Below are 26,184 nucleotides of genomic sequence, written 5' to 3'. Positions count from 1 at the left end.
CGGGATGAGACAGACAGACAGGCAGCGTTTCTCAGCCAGTCGAAATCATGAATCAGCATCATTTGTATGGATATATACAAATAACTATCATTAGAAAAAAGGTAAAATGAAATGAAGTGCAGCTAGTTTGCAGTCTTTCCAGCTTCAGTTTGAAGGGATTGTGTTAGCTATGTTATTGGATAGCTCTCGAACAACAGTGTCCTGACGAGAGAGCACATTTTCTATGCCAGGTGAAATCGCACATCATTAGCTCATTGTTATGGATGTATCCAAACAAATATCACTAGAAAACAGCTTAAACAAATGCAAATGCAGCTACTTTGTTGTTATTCTGGCTGCACTGTTTGACATGACTGTAATTTGGCCGTAGTTGGCTAGTTAGCTAGCAAGCAAGGGATAAGAACGTTGCCAGCCAGTATGGCAGTGGAACATCTATAACGAACGACTGGGTCGCGTCCATAGATACAGAACAAAAAGACTGATCGACTGGGTCGCGTCTCTGGCAACAGATAGAACGAACGAACAGCCGGCTTGGGTAGCAACCCTAGATTTGTGTCGGGACTATATCTTATGGAAGGATGAAATAGTAAGAATAAATTAATCAAAATAACGTTTTTGATGAAAATATGTCAATCATTATTTGAATATGTTGGTAACTCGACTTCATCTCAGGCCGAACAACACCCGTGCCAATATATCCTCCAAACACCGGCTACTCGGGCATTATCACATAATTAAGACATGACTTGTGCTGTAGAATTTGTGATTTTTCTCTTGTATAATACATTATATACATTAGTTTATACTGGAACATCACTAACATTCCCTCTGTCTTGTGCCAATATCATCAGTTATTTTTAAGTCTTGGAAGACTTAAAACTTTCCTTTTTTATTTGCCCATATAAAGTCAGTTATGATTTTTTAATTCTTCAGTGGGGTAATTGGTATAAATATAAGAACTAACTGTTAATATTAAATTGTGCCATCCTGTGTGTGTGTGTGTGTGTGTGTGTAAGAAAACCATCCTTTTGAACCTTTAGGAACCATTGGTAACCTTCAGAGAACATTCCCAGAACCTTCAGAGAACGTTGCCAACTTTGTAACCTTCAGAGAACGTTCCCCTCTATCTTCATAAAACTAAAAGAGAACGTTCAAAGAACGTTCAGAAAACCATCTATTTAAACCTTTAGGGAACATTGGTGCAACGTTCAGGGAACGTTCCCACAACCTTCAGGGAACGTTCCCAGAACCAAAATGTGTTATCTGGGTATGTCGTGGTTGAGAAGGTATTTACATTTTTCATTAACATGCAATAGCAGGCGTTTCTGTTTTAAAACGGGTCCCTTAACCCTCGGAGCAGAGGAGAGCAACGTTTTAGCTACATTTCGCCTCCAAAAAGTAAATATGTTAAAACAAGGGGTGTAACTTGTTCGCTATTGTCAGCTGATTTAGAATTACATTTCTATCATCATCCTGGCAAAGTCAGAATCTTCAATATAAAGCTAACTTCACTGCAATAGTAAAATAGACAATATGGAATGAAGGTGTTGTGGAAATTCTACACCATGTCGTGGAAATTACCACTAGGGACACTCAAAGTCAATCTTAAATGAATCATTGTTTATTGTCAGCGCGCTGTAGAGGTTCCAACCAACTCAGTGCACCATATGTACACGTCGACCAGGAGCTCTGCTGGGGCAGTCCCAGCAGTTGTCTTGTATACGGCTATACACATACAAGTTATCTTTGCATGATTTTGCATAATTAATTCATCATTAGCGTTTTGTTTCATTCATGTGACCGACCAATACTGGTTCATAACATGTGATAGACCAATACCTCACGAGGCTTCTTCTCTCTAAGTTGAGACCTTGGAACTGAGATATCTTCCGTTCTCAAAACAAAGGTCTGGGCGTACTGCCAAACTGCAGATACTGATAGTGAGGATTCGTTCAGTCAATCACTTGCATGAACACAGAAATTGGTTTATAGAAAAGCACAAACATAGAACATAGAACTGTATAGAATAGAAAAGCACAAACATTAAAATGTCCTTCACATTCCATCCTCTTTTCATTTGTGTGCTAATAATCATTACATTTTAATGTAAGCATTTAGATTTTAGTTTCTATATCAAAATATTCTATACTCCTATTAAAGTAAGGGAAATCAACACAGATTTTTTCAAACCCTTAATTCTGGGTTTACAATCCAATTAGTATGGTAATACTATAATCATAATAAAGGTTATACTTCTATTAATGAGAGTGAGTATCAAAAATACACAAACACACAAGGGATCTGTAGATTCAGACGTGAATAAATCTCTCACAATTGGGTTGGATTGACCTATGTTTTTCACTGACTGTCCCTGGGACATCAATTTAGTCAAAATATGAAACCCTGTTATTTAACAATTCTGCTAAGACCTTCAAAAGGTTGGTGCCGGCTCATCAGCTCAGTGTTCCACATAATGTAAACAGGTTAAGGGTTCAGATGACCTTACCCTCAACTTGTTAAATGAAAACAACCTTCAATCATTACTCATCGTCCGTATCTACAGGGGGAAATGGGAGCTCTTCCAGAGTTGACAGCTCATTAGTTTCACCATCCTCTGGAGGAGCAGAAAACATGATAGCTGCTGAAATCTTATCAGCCAGAGAGGCACAGATCGCCTTACAGCATGTTAATAATATTTCACAGGGAATAGAGAGAGAACATGTTATAACAGTTTCACACCAACCTTAATAAGAATTAGATTGGGGCATGGTTAGCCCAAGCTACAATCTAGCTACAATCTAGGGGCATAAAAGCCTTGCCTTTCCAAATCATAATTATAACTATTGATAAATTATCCAACCCAAATTTAGAATGACAGTCCTTAGTGCTTCATGTTGGTTCTATCACTTTAATTTAAGACCCTCAATTTAGCACACACCGATACTGGAAGAATGTACATTTACATTGTCATACAGTATATTAATCTCATAATTTCTAGCATTAACTTTTCTCTTCATTTGCGGTAATGACAGATTGGTATCTCAATGCATTCTTAGTCTAAACTACTATACATTTTGCAGTGTGCAGACCTCCACAATCAACCTGATACAACAAATAAACCATTTTGGATAAGTCTAAATCAATGATGGGCACGGTTGACCACCACCCTCCGTCCCGGCACTGATCCTTCTGGCGTTTCTTCATGTTCTTCTTCAGATAGTGTTTCAGGTCGTCTTTTTAATGGCACATGTTCAAAGTGGATGGCCCTTGATAATGTCTCTCACCTGAGCTGCCACTGTCCTTTACAGTCCATTATGTCTTTGTCCATTTTCCTACCAGTACACCAGCAGCATGAGAAAAGCTTGGATGGGATCTCTCTCCATGCTCTCTCCACGTGGACTCCTGTCGCACTCCTGAGAGAAAAAGGCACGAGAGAAAAGGCAGTTGATAGCTTTGACTGGATGCTGTGTACAGGTTGCTGGCTCGGACTCAGGTCTCACGGTAGAAGTGGTGAAGGACCATACTGAACGCCATTTTCGCCATTCTTCAGCCGGTTAGAGGGGGTGAGGTTCTCGGCCGAATTACCTTCCATGCATCTAGATATCATCTATGGTCACCTTCGCCATAACCTCGAGAGAGGACAGACCAGAACAACAGTTTAGATATTTATTTATTTCATTTTTTGTTTGTAATTTTTACCCCCTTTTACGTTTATTTTTTATTTGTAATTTTTACCCCATTTTACTCCTCAATTGGTAGTTACAGTCTTGTCCCATCGCTGCAACTCCTGTACGGACTCGGGAGAGGCGAAGGTCGAGAGCTTTGCGTCCTCTGAAATGCAACCCCGCCAAGCCACACTGCTTCTTGACACAATGCATGCTTAATCCGGAACAGGAGTCGCAACAGGAGTCGCTACAGCGCAATGGGACAAGGACATTCCGGCCGGCCAAACCCTCCCCTAGCCTGGACGATGCTGGGCCAATTGTGCGTCGCCTCATGGGTCTCCCGGTATCGAACCAGGATCTGCAGTAACGCAGCTTGCACTGCGATGCAGTGTCTTAGACTGCTGCGCCTGTTGGGAGGCCCTTACAACAGTTTAGTTTAGGGCATTCCTGATTCAGGAAATCCAGATTTCTAAAACAAATGTCAAATAGAATAACAACACACAGTTCAAACCATTTTTTTTCTCCAAATTGACTTATACTCCCCTATCATCTTGGCGATCTCACTGCAGAGTTACAGGTCACGGAGTTGGCGATCTCACTGCAGAGTTACAGGTCACGGAGTTGGCGATCTCACTGCAGAGTTACAGGTCAGGGGGTTGGTGATCTCACTGCAGAGTTACAGGTCAGGGAGTTAGAGGGCTAATCCTTAGGGAGAAATCCCGACCATCCAGCAGACCCAATCTGGTGATATTTTTTATTGAAGCAAGACAAAAACAAACAAACAAACAAACAACGCAACAACAGCAATACTAATTCATAGAAAACTAGAGGTGGGGAAAACTTCAATCCATTTGTAGTAACTGTCAACCATTACCAACATATATTTCTTCTTTTATAGGCAGGAATGTGAACTAAATCAATTTGCTTATTTACCAAAGGACCCCAGGACTCTGGTAATTCCCCCTTCGGACACATGACTCACATCATGATTCATGCGTCCAAAAAAACAACAATACTGTCTGTTAAATCAAAAATAAACAAATAGAATAACCAATCAGATTAGAATTACCACTCTTGATAACTCCATAAGGAAATAATTGTATCCCATAAGGTAATGGTAAAATAGACTAGAGGCAGGGGCAGCGCTCTCTCTCTGTCCTTCTCGTGGTCCGAATCACACATGGGACTATTGATAAATTATAAACTTCTACTATTAATTAGTGTTTACATAGCCCATTTAAATCTCACCCAATGTCTCCAGTCTTTCTAGTGAGGGTGATCAGGCCTCACCAGGAAGTCAGAAAAGAGGTCAGAGTTCAGTCAGCCCTATTAAGTGAGTGTTTGTTTTCCTGTACCTCAGACATTATTTAAAGATATTTCAAACATTTAGTGTATCAGGTTTGCATGAGGTTTTTCAGTAAATTTATTCTAATCAATAGAATTTACGTGTGCACCCAAAACTCTGACAATAGAAACTTCAAAACATTTCATTTGTGTACGGCATCCTTTCTAACCAGTGAAAAACCCACTAAAACAAAAATGCATTAACAGGTGGGTTGTGTGTGGGTGCTGGCGTGTGTGTGGCAAAAATCGTAGGGTAATCACAAACAAGATGGCCAGACTTTGCTTAATTTGGGAGGTCCCTTAACAGCTGGATCCAGGTACTTTTGACTGCTCTCCTAAGGCACCTGCCTCAGGAAGCCTTTCAAAGGGAGAGATACAGAATTATTGGTAGCAGACATTCCATCAGTCCTGGAAGAAAGAAAATAAACAGAATCGAGTTTACTGCATCTTGGGCAGAAAGTCTTAATAAACCCATGCGTATACAGACTTATACTTCAGACACATTTATACTTCAGACACATCAGATGATACGGTGTCTGTATCAGAACCCCTCTTAAATCCCTGGTGCTACCCAACCTATAGAATTGAGAAATAAATTGTCAAAGTCAATTATTTCCCACTGTCTCTCTTATAGCCTATTTGAGTTCAGTGTGTACTGGCGGCTATCTATTGTTCTACAGGAAGCCTATCTCTTAACCCAAACACCAGATGGCTTAAACATGAGAGCAGTGGACCAGGCCTTGAAGAGTGAGCGTCCTCTAATTTAAGTCGCAATGCTCAATCCCTCTGTCTTAGTTCTTCAAATTGCTAAGATATTGCATTATTGGATTGCTATCTGAAAGCCAATTACCATTCACTTTGTTACTTTCACTAGTCTCCATATCTGTTTCCCTCAACTTGGACTTCCTTCCATATAGGAAGACCTTAATCACTACTGCTTAAACACACGGATCACTCTCCAACAACGTTCTGCTTTTCCCCCTATTGCAAGGTTTAAAACAAAACAAAACAAACATGATAACTTTCTCCATATTGGAAGGCATTGTTTTCATTTTAGTATACCTTCAAAAAGTTACTCTATATTTTTATTACCAATCTCTGTTGGATATTCACTTTCTGCTTCAATATTTATTTAAGATTCATATGTAATGCTTTGGAGGGATCAATATGTATTAACTGGGTTGGCACTGTCTCAGTCCCCAGTAGATGTTGCGCTCCGTCCATAATGAGTCTGGCACCTGAGACAGCAGGGAAACAGATGCAGGCTCCATTTTGCCTACTCACAAATTGGTTTAGAATGTCATCATTTGGGATATCAACGAAAACTCCATCGGGAGTACAATAAATTGTATCCTTTTAAGTTTAGTTAACAGAAAATCATGTTCAACATTCATTAGTTCTATTTAACAGGGTATGGGGTTTATTTCAAAATGCATTACCAGTTTGGAGGAAATCTTCTAAGTTTTATTGGTTAGGGGTAAGTCAAATCCCGTACAATGCTTTAACCTTATCATACCTCAAATCATCCATAAAGGGACCACTCTGAACATTTGTCTGAATTATTTTTACACCACTTACGTACGTCTACGTGTGGGTGTGCAAGTTTCTATTGTTACTTCATCAGATCCCTAGTAACCCATTATACAAATATTATGTTAATGTGTCTCTAGTAAAACATTATACAAATATTATGTTAATTTATCTCTAGGAACCCATTATACAAATATTATGTTAATTTATCTCTAGTAACCCATTATAAATGTGTGTTACATCACAAATTCCTCCTCTACACCAGTGTTCTATTCATACAGGGGTTTAAATATTCACTCGTGTTCTATTTAACAGCATATTCGGAAATAGTACTCTCTTCTTTCATATCTCCATACAGAATCCCTATATAACGTTATAAATCTTTACGTTTTCACCTCCACACCGCAGCAACAATCACAGTGCAGCAGCCCGAGAGGTACACATACAGTGGGGAAAAAAAGTATTTAGTCAGCCATCAATTGTGCAAGTTCTCCCACTTAAAAAGATGAGAGAGGCCTATAATTTTCATCATAGGTACACGTCAACTATGACAGACAAATTGAGAGAGAAAAAAATCCAGAAAATCACATTGTAGGATTTTGTATGAATTTATTTGCAAATTATGGTGGAAAATAAGTATTTGGTCACCTACAAACAAGCAAGGTTTCTGGCTCTCACAGACCTGTAACTTCTTATTTAAGAGGCTCCTCTGTCCTCCACTCGTTACCTGTATTAATGGCACCTATTTGAACTTGTTATCAGTATAAAAGACACCTGTCCACAACCTCAAACAGTCACACTCCAAACTCCACTATGGCCAAGACCAAAGAGCTGTCAAAGGACACCAGAAACAAAATTGTAGACCTGCACCAGGCTGGGAAGACTGAATCTGCAATAGGTAAGCAGCTTGGTTTGAAGAAATCAACTGTGGGAGCAATTATTAGGAAATGGAAGACATACAAGACCACTGATAATCTCCCTCGATCTGGGGCTCCATGCAAGATCTCACCCCGTTGGGTCAAAATTATCACAAGAACGGTGAGGAAAAATCCCAGAACCACACGGGGGGGCCTAGTGAATGACCTGCAGAGAGCTGGGACCAAAGTAACAAAGCCTACCATCAGTAACACACTACGCCGCCAGGGACTCAAATCCTGCAGTGCCAGACGTGTCCCCCTGCTTAAGCCAGTACATGTCCAGGCCCGTCTGAAGTTTGCTAGCGTGCATTTGGATGATCCAGAAGAGGATTGGGAGAATGTCATATGGTCAGATGAAACCAAAATATAACTTTTTGGTAAAAACTCAACTCGTCGTGTTTGGAGGACAAAGAATGCTGAGTTGCATCCAAATAACACCATACCTACTGTGAAGCATGGGGGTGGAAACATCATGCTTTGGGGCTGTTTTTCTGCAAAGGGACCAGGACGACTGATCCGTGTAAAGGAAAGAATGAATGGGGCCATGTATCGTGAGATTTTGAGTGAAAACCTCCTTCCATCAGCAAGGGCATTGAAGATGAAACGTGGCTGGGTCTTTCAGGATGACAATGACCCCAAACACACCGCCCAGTCAACGAAGGAGTGGCTTCGTAAGAAGCATTTAAAGGTCCTGGAGTGGCCTAGCCAGTCTCCAGATCTCAACCCCATAGAAAATCTTTGGAGGGAGTTGAAAGTCCGTGTTGCCCAGCGACAGCCCCAAAACATCACTGCTCTAGAGGAGATCTGCATGGAGGAATGGGCCAAAATACCAGCAACAGGACTTGTGTGAAAACCTTGTGAAGACTTACAGAAATCATTTGACCTGTGTCATTGCCAACAAAGGGTATATAACAAAGTATTGAGAAACTTTTGTTATTGACCAAATACTTATTTTCCACCATAATTTGCAAATAAATTCATAAAAAATCCTACAATGTGATTTTCTGGATTTTTTTTTCTAATTTTGTCTGTCATAGTTGACGTGTACCTATGATGAAAATTACACAATTTTGCACAATTGGTGGCTGACTAAATACTTTTTTCCCCCACTGTATCTTTCAATGGCTTCTCCTGTCAGTGCTCACTACCTATAGATCGAATGGCAGTTGTGGACAGAACCCCTAGATAACGTTATAGATCTAAAAACTCAGCTCACAGAACTGGCTGGAGTATCCATTCTTTCACGCAGTCAGTAATCCTCTTTCACACCGGAGCTAGTCCCCAGACAGCTCTCATTCACTCAGTAATTTATTGCTAAATTTCTCAATCAATCTTATTCTCCAAATTCCAATCAGCCAAATTTCTATCTTAATAGTAATACTTTCCAAATTTCAATCAATCTTATTATCCAATCAGCTTAATATCTGAATTTCAATCAATCAGCTCTTGTTATGCAAATTACAATCAGCTTAATATGTCATATCTCACAATCACACAACTTTCACATCCACATTCACTTAGTACTATTCCCAAACACACTCGGTAATCTCCCTCATTACCCCATGCGCATTGTCAAAGATTATTTTGTTGATACTTGCTATACACCATATGTATCTTCACTGTACATATAAAATAGCATAGAGTGCACCTCATGCTATTCTCTACAGTGGCTGCAGACCACGTACACATTTATCTTATAAATGCCTACAGACAGCTGTCAGCGGGACATGATACCGTTACTTGACCTCGCTCTAGTCTTCTCTCTAAGACTAGCTCTAGCCTTCTTCCACGTCATATGTATCTTCAACGGTTCCTCTATAGTCTCTACAGTATCTATGGTCCCTGAGCATCTGTAGTCCCTGAGCATCCTTAGTCCCTATAGTTATAGCATCTATGGTCCCTACAGCATCTATAGTCCGTCAGCATCCATAGTATCAATAGTTTATATAGTCATAAATGCTATGGTCTCTATAAGCTCTGTAGTCTTGCTGCTTCCCATACATGTATATAACAAACCGTATTCAAAAACACCTTGTGTTATTTTGTAGGCCAGTGGTACCCTCCTTCTACATTTTTTTGTTTATTTTCATTGGTTTTATATATATATATATATATATGTTATTTTTATTTTTTTTACAAATTCATTTAAATTGACTTACTGAATTCAGTTGCCGTCCCTCAATTGTTCGCAGATGATGGGTCTCCTCCTGGGCAGCTCACAGTAAGGGTCTGGTCTGGGCGGGTCCTCGTCCTCTTTTGGTCAGATGGGAATTTCCCTCACGCTTCATGAAATGCGCCACCAGTTTTCCTCGCAGACCCCCACTGGAAAGCTCCGCAGGCAGAATCAATAATATATTTTGTGACACCAAATTGTTGTGGAAATTCTATACCATGTCGTGGAAATTACCACTAGGGACACTCGAAGTCAGTCTTAAATGAATAATTGTTTATTGTCAGCACACTGGAGAGGTTCCAACCAACTCAATGCACCATATGTACACATGTCGACCAGGAGCTCTGCTGGGGCAGTCCCAGCAGTTGTCTTACATACGACTATACACAGACAAGTTATATTTACATGATTTAGCATAATTAATTCATCATTAGCGTTTTGTTTCATTCATGTGACTGACCAATACTGGTTCATAACATGTGACAGACCAATACCTCACAAGGCTTCTTCTCTCTAAGCTGAGACCTTGTAACTGAGATATCTTCCGTTCTCAAAACAAAGGTCTGGGCGTACTGCCAAATTGCAGCTATTGATAGTGAGGATTCCTTCAGTTTGTCACTTGCATGAACACAGAAATTGGTTTATAGAAAAGCACAAACATAGAACATAGAAATGTATAGAATAGAAAAGCACAAACATTAAAACGTCCATCACAAAGACTACTCACAACTGCTGTCCGGGACATTTTCATGATAATAAGCGTTTAAGACTTTCTCCCTGAATTTCTGACTAGCTGATTATAGCAAAGAAAATACATCTCCATTTCCCGCTGTGTAAACACATCAATTCTCATGGCAAATAAACTCAAGATAAAGCCTGATAAACTTGGGGAATTGATATTCAGAGCTTAAACAGCAAAACATGTTCAACTTAAGCCTTTGACAGGAACCAGGACTAATAAATCCAATGGAACTGCATGTTTTACAAACGGTACCACATGGATGGGCACAGTGTTGTAAAAACACTTTCAAGTACTACTTAAGTCTTTTTTGGGGGTATCTGTACTTTACTATTTTTAACCTTTACTCCACTACATTCCTAGACAAAATAATGTACTTTTTATCCCATGCATTTTCCCTGGCACCCAAAAGTACTCGTTACATTTTGAATGCTTAGCAGGACAGGAAAATGGTCCAATTGACACACTTATCTAGAGAACATCCCTTGTCATCCCCACTGCCTCTGATCTGGCAGACTCACTAAACACAAATGCTTTGTTTGTAAATTATGTCTGAGTGTTGGAGTGTGCCCCTTGCTATCCGTAAAAAAAATTTTTACAAGAAAATTGTGTCCTCTGGTTTACTTAATATAAGGAATGTTAAATGATTTATACATTTACTTTTGATATATTTTTGCAATTACATTTACTTTTGAATCTTAAGTACACTGCTCAAAAAAATAAAGGGAACACTTAAACAACACAATGTAACTCCAAGTCAATCACACTTCTGTGAAATCAAACTGTCCACTTAGGAAGCAACACTGATTGACAATACATTTCACATGCTGTTGTGCAAATGGTATAGACCAGGGGTGTCAAACTCATTTTAGCTCAGGGGCCACATGGAGGAAAATCTATTCCCAAGTGGGCCGGACCAGAAAAATCATGGTATATATAACTTAAAAACAACAACTTCAGATTGTTTTCTTTGTTTTAATACGATCAACATACAACATAAAGCTGGAGCCTGAGGACAGTGTGTCCAAAATAGTACAAGCACAACATCACTATTAATCATAAAACACGTCAAGTTTATTTGAAAATTCTAAAGGAAAAGAACACACAAACACACAATGCCTCAGTGATTAACATAACTGTTTCACAGATCACAGAACTATATCAGGGTGTCATTTCTCAGGCAGAAATGTAGATAAAAATAATGAAATCCTGTTCCCCAAACAAGTGCAAGAACCACAGAGTCAAGAATAGGTTAAATATACAAATAAAATAAAATCAATTAAAAACAATAGCACATCAACATAAAAACATATAAACATAAAGCTGGAGCCTGAGGACAGTGTCCAAAAGCACATCATCACTATTAATCATAAAACACCTCAAGTTATTTGAAAGTTCTGAGGACAAAGAACACACAAACACACAATGCCTCAGTGATTCACAGCAGTATATCACAGATCACAGAACTATATCAAGGTGTCATTTCTCAGGCAGAAATGTAGATAAAAATAATGAAATCATGTTCCCCAAACAAGTGCAAGAACCACAGAGTCAAGAATAGGTTAAATATACAAATAAAATAAAATCAATTAAAAACAATAGCACATCAACATAAAAACATATAAACATACATCTGAAAGCGTTGCTCAAACTCCCATAACAGTCCCGTTATTTTATCTTTGAACCGCTTCATGTCTGCCACATGTTGGGTCGCGCACACATTTTTCAGACAGGGGACGTGAGCTGCATCACCACCGGCAAGTTGCGTCTCCCACAATGACAGCTTCAACTTGAAAGAACGTAAGCTGTCATAATACTGCGTGACAACTTTGTTGCGCCCTTGCAGCTGTTTGTTCAAGTTATTCAGGTGCTATGTAACATCCACCATAAATGCAAGGTCCTGCATCCATTCTGCGGAATGAAATTCTAACACTGGTTTGCCCTTTTCTTCCATGAACTGTTCAATTTCTTCTCGTAAATCAAAGAAATGCCTCAGCACAGCACCTCGGCTTAACCATCTTACCTCAGTGTGGTATGGCAGGCCATAGATGTGGTCTTTCTCTCTGAGAAGGCTGTCAAACTGACGGTGATTCAGGCTTCTGGATCGGATGAAATTAACAGTTTGGATAATATAATAATAATAATTAATGACGTTATCCATCTTTAATGACTTGCAACACAAAGCCTCCTGGTGCAAAAAAAGCCTCCTGTTGTCTTTTTTTTTTTTTATCTTTTTTTTTTTTTTTTATCATCTCGCGGCCCGGATTAAACCCGTTTGCGGGCCTGATCCGGCCCGCGGGCCGGACGTTTGACACCCCTGGTATAGACAACAGGTGGAAATTATAGGCTATTAGCAAGACACCCCCAATAAAGGACTGGTTTTGCAGTTGGTGACCACAGACCACTTCTCAGTTCCTATGCTTCCTGGCTGATGTTTTGGTCACTTTTGAATGCTGGCGGTGCTTTCACTCTAGTGGTAGCATGAGACGGAGTCTACAACCCACACAAGTGGCTCAGGTAGTGCAGCTCATCCAGGATGGCACATCAATGCGAGCTGTGGCAAGAAGGTTTGCTGTGTCTGTCAGCGTAGTGTCCAGAGCATGGAGGTGCTACCAGGAGACAGGCCAGTACATCAGGAGACATGGAGGAGGACGTAGGAGGGCAACAACCCAGCAGCAGGACCGCTACCTCCGCCTTTGTGCAAGGAGGAGCAGGAGGAGCACTGCCAGAGTCCTGCAAAATGACCTCCCACAGGCCACAAATGTGCATGTGTCTGCTCAAATGGTCAGAAACAGACTCCATGAGGGTGGTATGAGGGCCCGACGTCCACAGGTGGGGGTTGTGCTTACAGCCCAACACCGTGCAGGACGTTTGGCATTTGCCAGAGAACACCAAGATTGGCAAATTCGCCACTGGTGCCCTGTGCTCTTCACAGATGAAAGCAGGTTCACACTGAGCACATGTGACAGACGTGACAGAGTCTGGAGACGCCGTGGAGAATGTTCTGCTGCCTGCAACATCCTCCAGGATTTTGATTTTGTTGTCAGCACATTCAACTATGTAAAGAAAAAAGTATTTAATAAGATTATTTCATTCATTCAGATCTAGGATGTGTTGTTTAAGTGTTCCCTTTATTTTTTTGAGCAGTGTATATTTAAAACCAAATACTTTTAGACTTTTACTCAAGTAGTATTTTACTGGATTACTTTCACTTTTACTTGAGTCATTTTCTATTAAGGTAGCTTTACTTTTACTCAAGTATGACAATTGGGTACTTTTCCCACCACTCTTCGCAGACTTAGACCTGAGGGGGTATACAACAAAGCAGGATCAATGAGTTAACCAGCTAACTTTTTTTGAAAGACAGGGGTGAAATGGGCATGGTCTGAATAAATCAACAACCACATTTGCATACATAAGTTTAGATTTCTTAATGAACCAGACAATCGATACATAGTTAATCCATGGCTAAAGTATTGATCCTGCTTTGCAGTACACCCCTCTGAATATGAATAAATCGGCCTACAGTTAGTATATAAATTGTACATTTTTCTCAGTTCTTTTTTCACATTCCCTAAAAGCCACACTCTGTAAGATACATATGCAATGCAAACATAAACAACATAGCAAATGCATCACATGCAAATAGCACTTGATTAACACACACCGTTTGAAAAAGTATAATTTAATCACAGAGCATTAAAACTTACTCTATATTGAAGTTGACTTACTCCAAGTTCAATTCGTGTTTTAAAACATACAAATGTATTTTTGTGTACACTTGTACAATTTGATTTCATGTGGTATAAACAAAAACACATTCTCAGTAAAAAGAATTGTGTGTAACTCATGAATGTTAAGTTAAGTTTATGTGATGTGAAAGCGCTCACTGCGAGCAATGGTAAGGCAACTCCCCTGTGTGCGTTTCCTCATGGTCTTTCAAGTGCCCAAACTGGGAAAATAGCTTTCCACACTGGGAGAAAGATATATTTCTCTGCAGTGTGGATACTTTCAAGTCTTCTCTGCAGAGTGTGTTTGCGCATGTTTTTTCAAGTATCTTGACAAGGTGAAACTCTTTCCACACTGGGAGCAGTGGAAATGCCTCTTCCCTGCGTGTCATCTCATGCATTTTAAGATGTCCTAAACAGGTAAAAGCTTTTTCACACTAGGAGGATTGGAAAGGCTTATTTCCTGTGTGTGTCATCTCGTGGGTTTTCAATCTCCTTAACCTGGTAAAACCCTTTCCACACTGAGAGCATTGGAATGGTTTTTCTCCTGTGTGTATTGTCATGTGATCTTTCAGATGAGATGACTGGATGAATCTCTTTCCACACTGAGAGCATTGGAAAGGCCTCTGTCTCTCTACTAAGTGTGTTCTCTCATGTGATTTACGGTGCCCTGATGAGAAAAATGTATTTTCACACTGGGAGCACTGATACGGCTTCTCGCCAGTGTGTGTTCTTTCATGCACTTTTAGATGCCCTGATCGCCCGAAACCCTTCCCACAATGAGAACAGTGGTATGTTTTCTCTTCCCCTGTATGTATTCTCTCATGCTCTTTCAGGCCCCTTAACTCAACAAAACTCCTTCCACACTGTGAGCAGAGGTGAGGCTTCTCTTCTGTGTGTGTCCACTCATGTGTTTTCAGGCTCCCTAACTGGGTAAAACTCTTTCCGCACAGGGAGCAGTGGAAAGGCTTCTCGCCTTTGTGTATTCTGTTATGTTTTTTCAGGCTCCCTAACTCAGTAAAACTCTTTCCACACAGGGAGCAGTGGAAAGGCTTCTCTCCTGTGTGTGTCCTCTCATGTGTTTTCAGGTGCCCTACCTGTGTAAAACTCTTTCCACACAGGGAGCAGTGGTGAGGCTTCTCTCCTGTGTGTATTCTCTTATGCATTTTTAGGTTCCCTAAATGGGTAAAACTTTTTCCACACTGGAAGCATTGGAAAGGCCTATCTCCTGTGTGTGTTCTTTCATGGTCTTTCAGGGTCCATAACCAGGTAAAACCCTTTCCACACTGAGAACATTGGAATGTTTTTTCTCCTGTGTGTGTTCTCTTATGCTCTTTCAGATGTGCTGACCGGATAAATCTCTTTCCACACTGAGCACATTGGAAAGGCCTCTCTACACAGTGTGTGTGTTTTTTCCCAGTGTGTATTCTCTCATGCGTTCTCAGGTTCCCTGACTGGGTGAAACTCTTTCCACACTGAAAGCAGTGGTAAGGCTTCTCCCCTTTGTGTGTTCTCTTATGATCTTTAAGGTGCCCTAACCGGGTAAAAGTCTTTCCACATTGGGAGCAGGGGTAAGGCTTTTCTCCTGTGTGTGTCCTCTCATGCGTTTTCAGGTGCCCTGACTGAGTAAAACTCTTTCCACATTGGGAGCAGTGGTAAGGCTTTTCTCCTGTGTGTATTCTTTCATGATCTTTTAGGTTCCGTAACTTAGTAAACCTCTTTCCACACTGCAAGCAGTGGTGTGGTCGCGCTGGTTTGGGCGTCTCTGGGTCTGGTTCCCCTGAAGTACACTTTTCGCTGTTCGATTGAGACTCTAGTCTCTCTCCTGCCAAAGACAAACAGAGTGTTTAGTTAAATACTAAACAGAGACCTGAATGAAACCTCCACATGATAAAACTGCCTTCCTATAAGGTTTAATCCAGACTAGATCCATCAATAAAAAAAGCAGTGCGCGTCATCACAGAGTGGCTGTAGTGTTTTGTAGCCTAATAAAAACACTTTTGAACTTGACTGTTATGCATTTATTAGACCTAATGGATTACAATTACATTGTATACAAACAATGAAGTAAAACAAGCTTACATTTGGGGTTCTGAGGGGTATATTACAATGCTAGCTAGAGCTACTTATGGTATTCTAAAACTAGCCAGCTTCAATTTGCTTCAGATTCCAGTTCTGGCTTCATCCATGTTACGATGGTCGATATTGATCCAGCAGCTGCCACTAACTCCAGCCAGGCATGTAACTGCTTGTCCATGTAGCACGTGAACAGCCTAGTGAGTCGAACGCCAAACTCTTTATTGAGACAGAACTGAAAACGGCGATCCATGGGCGAGTCAGTGACACATTTTCATTTTTGACTAAATTTAAATAAAAGTTATCCTGCAAATTCAGCAGGCTATGGTGGGAAATATGCTATTAGAAGTGCCGTCTTCAAATATGTAATCAGCCTTCCTCATAATTATTGTCTAGAGAATGAAGGGGGTGATAACGCACTCTGAGCTCTATTTTAACAAACTTAACGCAATAGTACATCTTAACACTGGCGGTAGCATTATAGGTTCGGGGGGGGGGTCCGAAAAATTTATTGTATAAATAGAAACGCAACATGCAACAATTTCAAAGATTTTACAGTTCATATAAGGAAATCAGTCAATTTAAATAAATAAATTAGGCCCTGATCTATGGATTTCACATGACTGGGAGTACAGATATGCATCTGTTGGTCACAGATACCTTTAAAAAAAGGTAGGAGCGTGGATCAGAAAACCAGTCAGTATCTGGTGTAACCACCATTTGCCTCATGCAGCGCGACATCTCCTTCGCATAGAGTTGATCAGGCTGTTGATTGTGGAATGTTGTCCCACTCCTCTTCAACGGCTGTGCGAAGTTGATGGATATTGGCGGGAACTGGACACGCTGTCGTACACATTGATCCAGAGCATCCCAAACATGCTCAATGGGTGACATGTCTGGTGAGTATGCAGGCCATGGAAAAACTGGGAAGTTTTCAGCTTCTAGGAATAGTGTACAGATCCTTGCGACATGGGGCAGTGCATTATCATGCTGAAACTTGAGGTGATGGTGGCGGATGAATGGCACGACAATGGGTCTCAGGATCTCGTCACGGTATCTCTGTGCATTCAAATTGCCATGGATAAAATGCAATTGTGATCGTTGTCCATAGCTTATGCCTGCTATACCATAACCCCACCGTCACCATGAGGTACTCTGTCCACAACGTTGACATCAGCAAACCGCTCGTCCACACGTCTGCCATCTGCTCAGTACAGTTGAAACAGGGATTAATCCGTGAAGAGCACACTTCTCCAGCGTGCCAGTGGCCATTGAAGGTGAGCATTTGCCCACTGAAATCGGTTACGACGCTGAACTGCAGTCAGGTCAAGACCCTGGTGAGGACGACGAGCACGCTGATGAGCTTCCCTGAGACCGGTTCTGACAGTTTGTGCAGAACTTCTTTGGTTGTGCAAACCCACAGTTTCATCAGCTGTCCAACGTCGTTGGAGGCAGCTTATGCTAGAGAAATGAACATTAAATGATCTGGAAACAGCTCTGGTGGACATTCCTGCAGTCAGCATGCAAATTGCATGCTCCCTCAAACTTGAGACATCTCATCTGTGGCATTGTGTTGTGTGACAAAACTGCCCATTTTAGAGTGGACTTTTTATTGTCCCCAGCACAAGGTGCACCTGTGTAATGATCATGCTGTTTAATCAGCTTCTTGATATGCCACACCTGTCAGGTGGATGGATTATCTTGGCAAAGTAGAAATGCTCACTTACAAGGATGTAAACAAATTTGTGCACAAAATTTGAGCGAAATAAGCTTTCTGTGAGTATGTAACATTTCTGGGATCTGTTATTTCAGCTCATGAAACATGGGACCAACACTTTACATGTTGCGTTTACATTTTGGGGTTTTAAAGAAAACGTTTCAATTGGGACATGGGGCCGGTGTGTCTGACACAGAGGGAGAGAGAGAAAATAGCTAAACTGACTCGCGCAAGTTAGACAAATGTGTTACTGCGATAGGTTATCTATCATCTCATCTGGTAATGTCTGTCTTCACTTCATCAAATCGATGTAAAGAAGCTAGATAGCTACACTAGCCAGCTAAGTTAGTTAGCCAGCTAGCTAGCTAGCAATGATTAAAACAACAGCCTATCTGTTGGTTGATCATTGAAGCCTACTCCTTCTCATTTAGTCAACTTAATTCCCTTAATTGTAATTAAATGTGGCATTGATTACAAATCTCCCACTTCGCTTTCTACACACTTCTGACAGTAGTACTGCTTTGATTGACCGACAATAACAAGCTACATGCGTGAAAAGTGTGTAGACTACCAATACGTATTTTTTATGGGAACACTCATAAAAACTGTCACACAACTGTTGTTTTAATAAAATGTCTAATGTCATGGTCAATCCTTGTATGTAGCAATGTCACATAGACAATTTAATAAAATTTTGGACAAAGCCTTTTCATTAAAAGATGCCTAAAAAATAAAAATCTCAAAAATGAATATACGCAAGTAACGAATACTAACGTTCCTTCGGATATTCGTATAACCGTGCCCTTCCCTATTTTAATCCTACTCTGTGATGTCACAGAGAAGCATTTTTTAGGACCTTTCTTCTTATCTTTTTAACCACAGATCACATATGTAGAAACTGGTTTGGTGCTGGAGACAATGAATGAGGTTGAAAAGTGGTGGTATTGCCCTTTAATGCCAGAAAATAGAGCCTTCTGTGCTACAGGGGGGGAATCTAATTTGATTGGTCCTTAACTCACACCTCAAACACTTAATTCAGGTTACAGTGGAGTTAGCCTGCCCCGGAAAAACTTGACAAAAAAAACTGTATTGTCATTACTTTAACCCTTTACACTTGTACTTGTTTACGGGTTAAAAATGGCAGATTTGGGCGCTGATAAATGCCTAAATTGGAACGCAGTGGCTGTACAGTAACATGCTATACATGATGTCAGAGCTCTGGCTCTGCGCTTCACAGCGCTGTATTGGTTTTGACTGACAGCTGTTCTGAACATGAGCACCTCGCACAACAAGAAGTTTCCCCCCATCCCTCACGCTAATTGGACAGCTTTTGCAAATGTTTTGTTGTCTTAGTGAGGGAAATGCTGTAAATTAAAGACTATGTATTTGAAAGATGAGACGTTGAGGATTATAATAAAGACTGCTTTGATGTCATACAAGCAATCCAAACACCCGTGAGTCCAAATGTGCGCTTCACACTTCCATATCATAAAACTCATGTCATATACACTGAGTGTACAAAATATTAAGGTTAGTGTTAGGGTTCTTTCCATGACACAGACTGACCAGCTGAATCCAGGTGAAAGCTATGATTCCTTATTGATGTCATCTGTTAAATCCACTTCAATCAGTGTAGATGAAGGGGAGGAGACAGGTTAAAGAAGGATTTTTAAGCCTTGAGACATGGATTGTGTGCGTGCCATTCAGAGGGTGATTGGGCAAGAGAAAATATTTAAGTGCCTTTGAACGAGGCACTTAAATATTTTGAGTGTGTCAAGAACTGCAACACTGTTGGGTTTTTCACACTCAACGGTTTCCCATATGTATCAAGAAGGGTCCACACCCAAAGGACATCCACCCAACTTGACACAACTGTGGGAACCATGGGAGTCAACATGGGCCAGCATCCCTGTGGAATGCTTTCAACACCTTGTAGAGTACATGCCCCAACGAATTGAGGCTGTTTTGGGGACAAAAGGGGCTGCAACTCAATATTAGGAAGATGTTCCGAATGTTTTGTACACTCAGTGTACAGTGTCAACCTTTATGATAACTATGATTGATGTACAGTCACAAGATGACATGTCGTCATATCCTGTGTTGTTTTGAACAGAATGAGCCTATGTTTGTCTATTGTGAAGACAATTAGCCGCGGAACACGCATTTGCTAATAATAGGCCTTTAATATGTTACATACATTCACTGATAAAATTGATTCTAAATTTGACTGCTGAAATATTTCACGTAAAATTGACTACGGAATGGTGGAGCTCAAGAGCTTTTGAAGGTGATTTGGTGGTTCCCGGAACAGAAAAGGTTAGGAACCGCTGACCTAGAGAGCTAACATCACTTGAAGCAAGGTCACCGATGTCCTTAACCCATGAAACATACATTAGAATTCCCATTTTTAATAGCTTCCTATCCACATGTGGTATAGACATGTGAAGACAAGTACTGTGGGTTCCCTCTCCTTTGTTGTCCACGCTACACCAATTACTTTATCAAAAAGCGGCTTGTGAGTAGTTTTAGAATGGCCCGCGACATGGTTTATGAATGTAAAATGCAGTCCCGACAATTTGCGATAGAAAGAAGAAAAAAAAGCGTTGGTAATATGGGTCCTACATTTTGAACAGTTTGGGCTAGAAAGACGTGGTTTTCTCTGTAGTAATGGTGCAAGCATTCAGTGTACTCAGTGTATTCGCTATGGCACTCATAGGCTGCAGTACAGCGAAGTAATCTGGGTGATTTTTTTTCTAAGCGTACTGGTGCTCCCAAATAAAAATTCCACGTTGCACAGCAACATATTTAGGAGCATTTGAGACCAAAATGGTTGCGCTGTAGAGCCCTGACAGATGTGCTGCTAATCAACACTGAATAGCTACGTTTTGCAAATATGGGTCAATTAATAAATATTGATCAATCAATGAACTGTTACAGAAAAAGATTGTAGTCTAATCCACACACACCATTGTTCTTACTTGATGACATCGAATCTGAATCTCCCTTTCCTTTTTCCTCCTCTTCATCTCCTTCTCTCGCAGTTCCACTCAGCCCCGGTGTTTTCCTGCAATCGACCAGCCGCACAGACACCCTCTTCAGACCCCACAGTAAGGAACTAGCAGGAGAGGCACGACCTGGGGACTCCGGGAGAGGGGAGGGGGGTGGGAAAGACTTGTCCTGGAAAACACATACGTACATAATGACATAATCAATTTAGGGTGGGAAACAATCTCCTACCTGTCAAGGAATTTTGAATTCTCAAAAGTCTCAGCAGTCTTTCTTTGATTCTTCTCATTCTCTGGACCTCCTTCTCAAAATGCATTAAAAGAGAAAGTCCAATCAGAATCACCTTTATTTGCCAAGCACATTTACATATATAGGACATTTGGAGGAACCTCAAATATTCTCCTCCAATGTATTTAAAGAAGGAGGTCGAAGAATCAAGAATGAGAGGAATCAAGGAAGGACTGTTGAGAACCAAAAACACTAAATGACTGGGAAATACTCACGCCACTCTCCCTCTGCTCTGTTGTGTACCTCCCTGGAGCTGACTCCACCTCCAGCCGGTTGCTAGGAAACCAATCCTTGTCCTCCATGTCCCATTCTTTGTTGCAGTGAATAGCATTTTCATCATAATCAACAGTCTGGCTGGGACTCATGGGTGCCAACCTATATTCTTCCTGTATCTTTCTGATGTCCTCTTTCACTATAGAGGCCTGGGAGGGCCAGAAAACAGCATTTTGCCTTGGCTCTGTAAAGGGAAGAGTTCGACTATTGGTAAAAACAAAGGATGTCGCTTGCTCTCTACCTGATTCCAGGCATATCACTATCTTCATCCTAGGACCTTCAGTCGGAGAGCAATTGGCGAGCGAACTCTGAACACAAACTAAACGAAAACTAAAAACAAATTAATAAAAAACGGAGGTCAGTAGAATGCCTCTAAAACCACACATCGGTTCAACAACTGCATAGTTTGTGCCCCTGTTTTTAAGACAATACCAAAGATTTGTATAACTAACCCAAGATAAACCACAGTCTGTTGTTTCCAATGGGATAAAATGAAGCATAGTGGGCAGAACATGCAAGGAGGTGGACAGAGCCATTGGCGTGTTCTAACATGCATATTTCCATTATGGTATGCCTACTCTGTGAAGTGCGTGTGTGCAATAAATCTATTCGCCCTTGCACACCTAAACACCACCATTTTTTAAAACTTTGGCAAAGGGTAAAGTCTACAAAACGTACAACTCTGTTCGTAACATATTCTTGTTTTGGGAACAGAAAACTGTATTGAGATTAAATGTTTCATCAATTTTGAAAATTTGCTGAATGTCGGGCCAGTTCCATCTCACTCCATACTCTCCCACTGCTGGACACTGGGCTTCCGTCCTCTCCTCACCATAATTTATGGGGAATGGAAATTCCAACCGGATGCTTCAGATTTATACATCTGGTGAAACATCTGGCTCGTTGTTCTATAGTCATGTCTAGATGGGATACAGCTTTTGTCAGATTGACGTCAAAAGTAGATTTTCTGGGGCATTTTAGCTAACCCTAACCCTTTTCCTAACCTTAACCTGCTACATTAATTATCCTAACCTGCTGCATAAGTTCTCCTAAACCTGCTACGAAAAGTCAATTTTGACAAAAGCTGTATCCCTTCTAGACAAAACCTTGTTCTATCTGTGACAATACTCACTGGTGTCTTCAGTCTCCTCTCCTTCCTCCTCTTTTATTGAGATCGCAATCTCTTCCTCTTTCTCTTCTTTCACTATACAATCCTCCTCTTCTTCTTTCAATGTGAGAGTATCCTCTTTCACTACAAATGGTCCTTTCTCTTCGTTCACTATAACAGCCTCCTCTTTCACTACAAACGGTCCTTTCTCTTCGTTCACTATAACAACCCCCTCTTCTTCTTTCAATGTGATTAGCTCCTCTTTCTCCTTTATCGTTCTGAAAGCTTCTTCCTCTCCTTTTACTGTATCCTCCTCTTCTTCTTTTACGACAATGTTCAGCCCCAGAGGTTCTTTCTCTGTCCAGCAGACCTCTTTTTTAGCAGGGGGGGAGTAGCTTTGAGAGCTCATGGTCGGGGATGTTAGCTAGCTAGCATGAGCGACTACCCTAGTGCTAGGCTCAGTATCAATCTTAAATAGCAAATTACGTTTAAATCAACTAGTACATACGTTATCAGAATTGTGTTTAAAACACTGATATTCATGTAGCTACACAAAAAAAATGGTCTAAAGAGATGCAATGGGTCGGTTTTATGTTGGCTACAGAGATGGTTGAATCAGTAGACGTGTTGTTGTTGTTGAAGAAGCGTCTTCTTCTACTAGTATTCTGCCAGCAGCACAAACGATGACGTCACGTTTGCATGGTAATGTCGAAACCTTCTAAATAAAAGCGCGCATTTCAAAACATTGCAATGTGGATAACTCATTCACAAGATATTGAATTTTAATCAATGGCCACCCTTTGTGACAACAAGAAAATGCAATGAGTAATTTATGAAAACAAATCAAAAATGTGGTTCTAAAAACCTTTTTTAATACCAATAATTTAAAAAATACAATGTTGTTGAGAATATTCAGCTGTAGAGAGAACTGGGGTGAAATATGGGTAGTTTTGGAGGGGGGCTAATGCTGGCTTTTCACTCCGCCCCATCTATAGTCCCCAATGCCATACAATGTAGAACAGTGGTCACCAACCTTTTCTGAGTCAAGATCACTTTCTGAGTCAAAATTCAAGCTGAGACCGACAACTCAGATTTAAAAAAAATAACATGACTTTAAAAATGTAAGCCTATGCAACATTAAAAATAATTCTGTAGCAATGAGGTTTGTGAGGTTCCCTACCAATGTTGTTCTTCTCAGACCATTTTGAAATTACATATACACTACCGGTCAAAAGTTTTAGAACACCTGCTCATTCAAGGGTTTTTCTTTATTTTTACTATTTTCTACATTGTAGAATAATAATGAAGACATCAAAACTATGAAATAACACATATGGAATCATGTAGTAACCTGATCCTTCAAATAGCCACCATTTGCCTTGATGACAGCTATAGCATGGTCAAGCAAGTTAATGTTTTCGACAGTTTACTAAACAACTACTGATTTAGAACCACGGAGTTGCCGCAAGTCAGCACAAAGACAACAGGAGCACTGCCTCCGCTATTCCACCACCATTTCAACTTCAACATTTAAACGCCATCAAATCAACTAGGCTATAATACAGTGAAAACAAACTTCAAGATACTAAAAGCAATTTAATCCAATCAATGTTGCTGAATATCATGTGGCTGTCCATGGTCCTGATTTCTGTCTATGTATGTGTGTGTGTGTGTGCATGCACACACAAGTAAAAAATAAATGTTTACTCACTCTACTTCTAGATTAGTTGAAAGCCAATGCCATCCTCCACTCTTTCATGTTGGCAAAACGGTCTAGGGCTCTGTCATACAGTACGCTTTTAGTTTTTGTTGTCATAGGCTACCTAGCTTGCTAGCCTAACTTCCTGGCATGGACAACAATGAACCAGCTAAGTTAGCTAGCTAGTTAACGTGAGCCTACTAGTCTACATCTTGGCTACATATTGAACTTCAATCATCTCAGGCCGGTGGCACAATATATGAATCAGAATTACTGTCATAATCATTGACCTGTACAGAGAATTCAATCGAAACCATAAATCCAAATCCCCATCTCCATCCATGGCTTAGGAAAAGGCTGATTTAGCAAGCTAGCTACTGCAGGACAACAACACAAGCAGACCAGAAACATACATGTTTTTCTGACAATTGCGTTTTGCGTTGGATGTGATTTGATTGGTATGAAGCCAAATCTGAACTCGCCTCCCTTGAGGGGGCGTTTTGCTGTGCCAGGACAACCCACAGTTGAGCTCAGCTCCACACTGATTGGCTAATTATTGTATACTTTTTTTATGAAGGAAGGCCAAATGCTTGCTGGCATCAATCAATCAAATGCTACGGCGGCAACATGTTATACTCTTTTGGTCCAGACAGCATCAGATAGATGGGCTACACATATTGAGACAGAGGGGCGCTGTTTCCCTCGCTTGGATGATTTCTCCGGTGAGATTCAGCCACTTCCGAATTGAAGGGAAATTATGAAAACATAAATTATCTTATTATTTATTTATTTTTATTGGTCAAATATTTGGGGAAGCCTGGCTTCCCTTGGCATCCATGAATACATGCCACTATGTACCATATGGTCTGCTTTTACCTGTCTGTCACAAGTCTTAGGATGTATGGCATTGGCATAGTCTCCTTTAACAGTCAAACCTTTGCTTAATGGCTACACTTGAACAGGACATGCGTTGCGTTGCATAAATAAGTAACTGACTCAACATCCCTATAACTGTTTGCAGGAAGACCTACTCAATCAAAGTGATAACAATTTGCATAGATATCACACGCTAGTATTGCTGGTTTACGGCTATTTGGTGATTTACACAAACAAAACCGTGTTTGGGGTTTCTTGTGCTGTGTGGTACACTCTTCACCATATTTACGTTTCACTGCATTTCTCCTCCCCACTCTGTGTTTGATTGGTTTTTTAATATCTGTCCTTTCATTATCTTTGTCTGTGTTTCAGTAATTTAGGTTTTCAATATCATCTTTACCTCCTACAGTATGTCATTACATATCGGTGAGGACTAAAGGTATATGTCTATGACACAGTCCCCCTCCAAAACGACACATATTTGGTTAGTAGAGACCCTACTGAGTATTTTCCATCCCACTTTAGCTGAGACAGGTAGAAAGGTTTTCTCTCTACAAACCAATAAGTATCCCAGGTACCGTGTATTGCGTTGCAGTGAATGGGGTGGGTGGAGTAAGGAGTCACCAGTACTCAGTATTAAACCCGTTGCCTAGACCCATTTAAGTTTTGCAGACTCTATTGAGTAATTCCAATAACATATATTTGTATTTTATTAAAAGTGTATTTCTTTAAATATAGTTTACACAATAGCTTTAATACCAGTATTTGTGTAAACTTTCAAAAGAGATGCTGGTATAAATAATACAATATAACAAATAAAATACGTCAAATTATCCAATATGTTTTTCAGCAGTGGTTGCAATGCTGTAAAAAAACAGTTGTACTGCACTAGAGTTAAAAAAAAAAAAATCCATATTCCCAAAGTTTAGCATGTCTTTGGGTGGGGACTCTTATTTTGAAAAAGAAAAGATCTGAGATCATGCTGCTAACATAATATCCCGCTTCTTCTTCTTCTGCTTCTGCATCTTGCATCTTCTTCTTCTTC

At 40.4% G+C, this 26,184-nt stretch overlaps 1 protein-coding gene across 1 annotated transcript; it reads right to left on the bottom strand.

The window, feature by feature from the left end:
* Positions 1 to 13,507: 13,507 nt before the first annotated feature.
* LOC311113431 (uncharacterized protein) lies at positions 13,508 to 23,177 on the bottom strand. The gene is made up of 4 exons (XM_084156644.1): positions 22,589 to 23,177; positions 21,399 to 21,640; positions 20,856 to 21,066; positions 13,508 to 15,921 (listed from the first exon to the last, which is right to left on the bottom strand). Exons 1-4 carry the CDS (start codon positions 22,971 to 22,973, stop codon positions 14,534 to 14,536), a joined length of 2,226 nt encoding a protein of 741 aa, XP_084012770.1. The 5' UTR covers positions 22,974 to 23,177; the 3' UTR covers positions 13,508 to 14,533.
* Positions 23,178 to 26,184: the final 3,007 nt, after the last annotated feature.

Source organism: Coregonus lavaretus (genome assembly GCF_964263955.1).
Source record: "Coregonus lavaretus genome assembly, chromosome: 40".
In the NCBI taxonomy this organism is placed as follows: domain Eukaryota; kingdom Metazoa; phylum Chordata; class Actinopteri; order Salmoniformes; family Salmonidae; genus Coregonus; species Coregonus lavaretus.
Note: the sequence above shows the minus strand (reverse complement) of the source record. Positions and strands in the feature narration are given on the sequence as shown.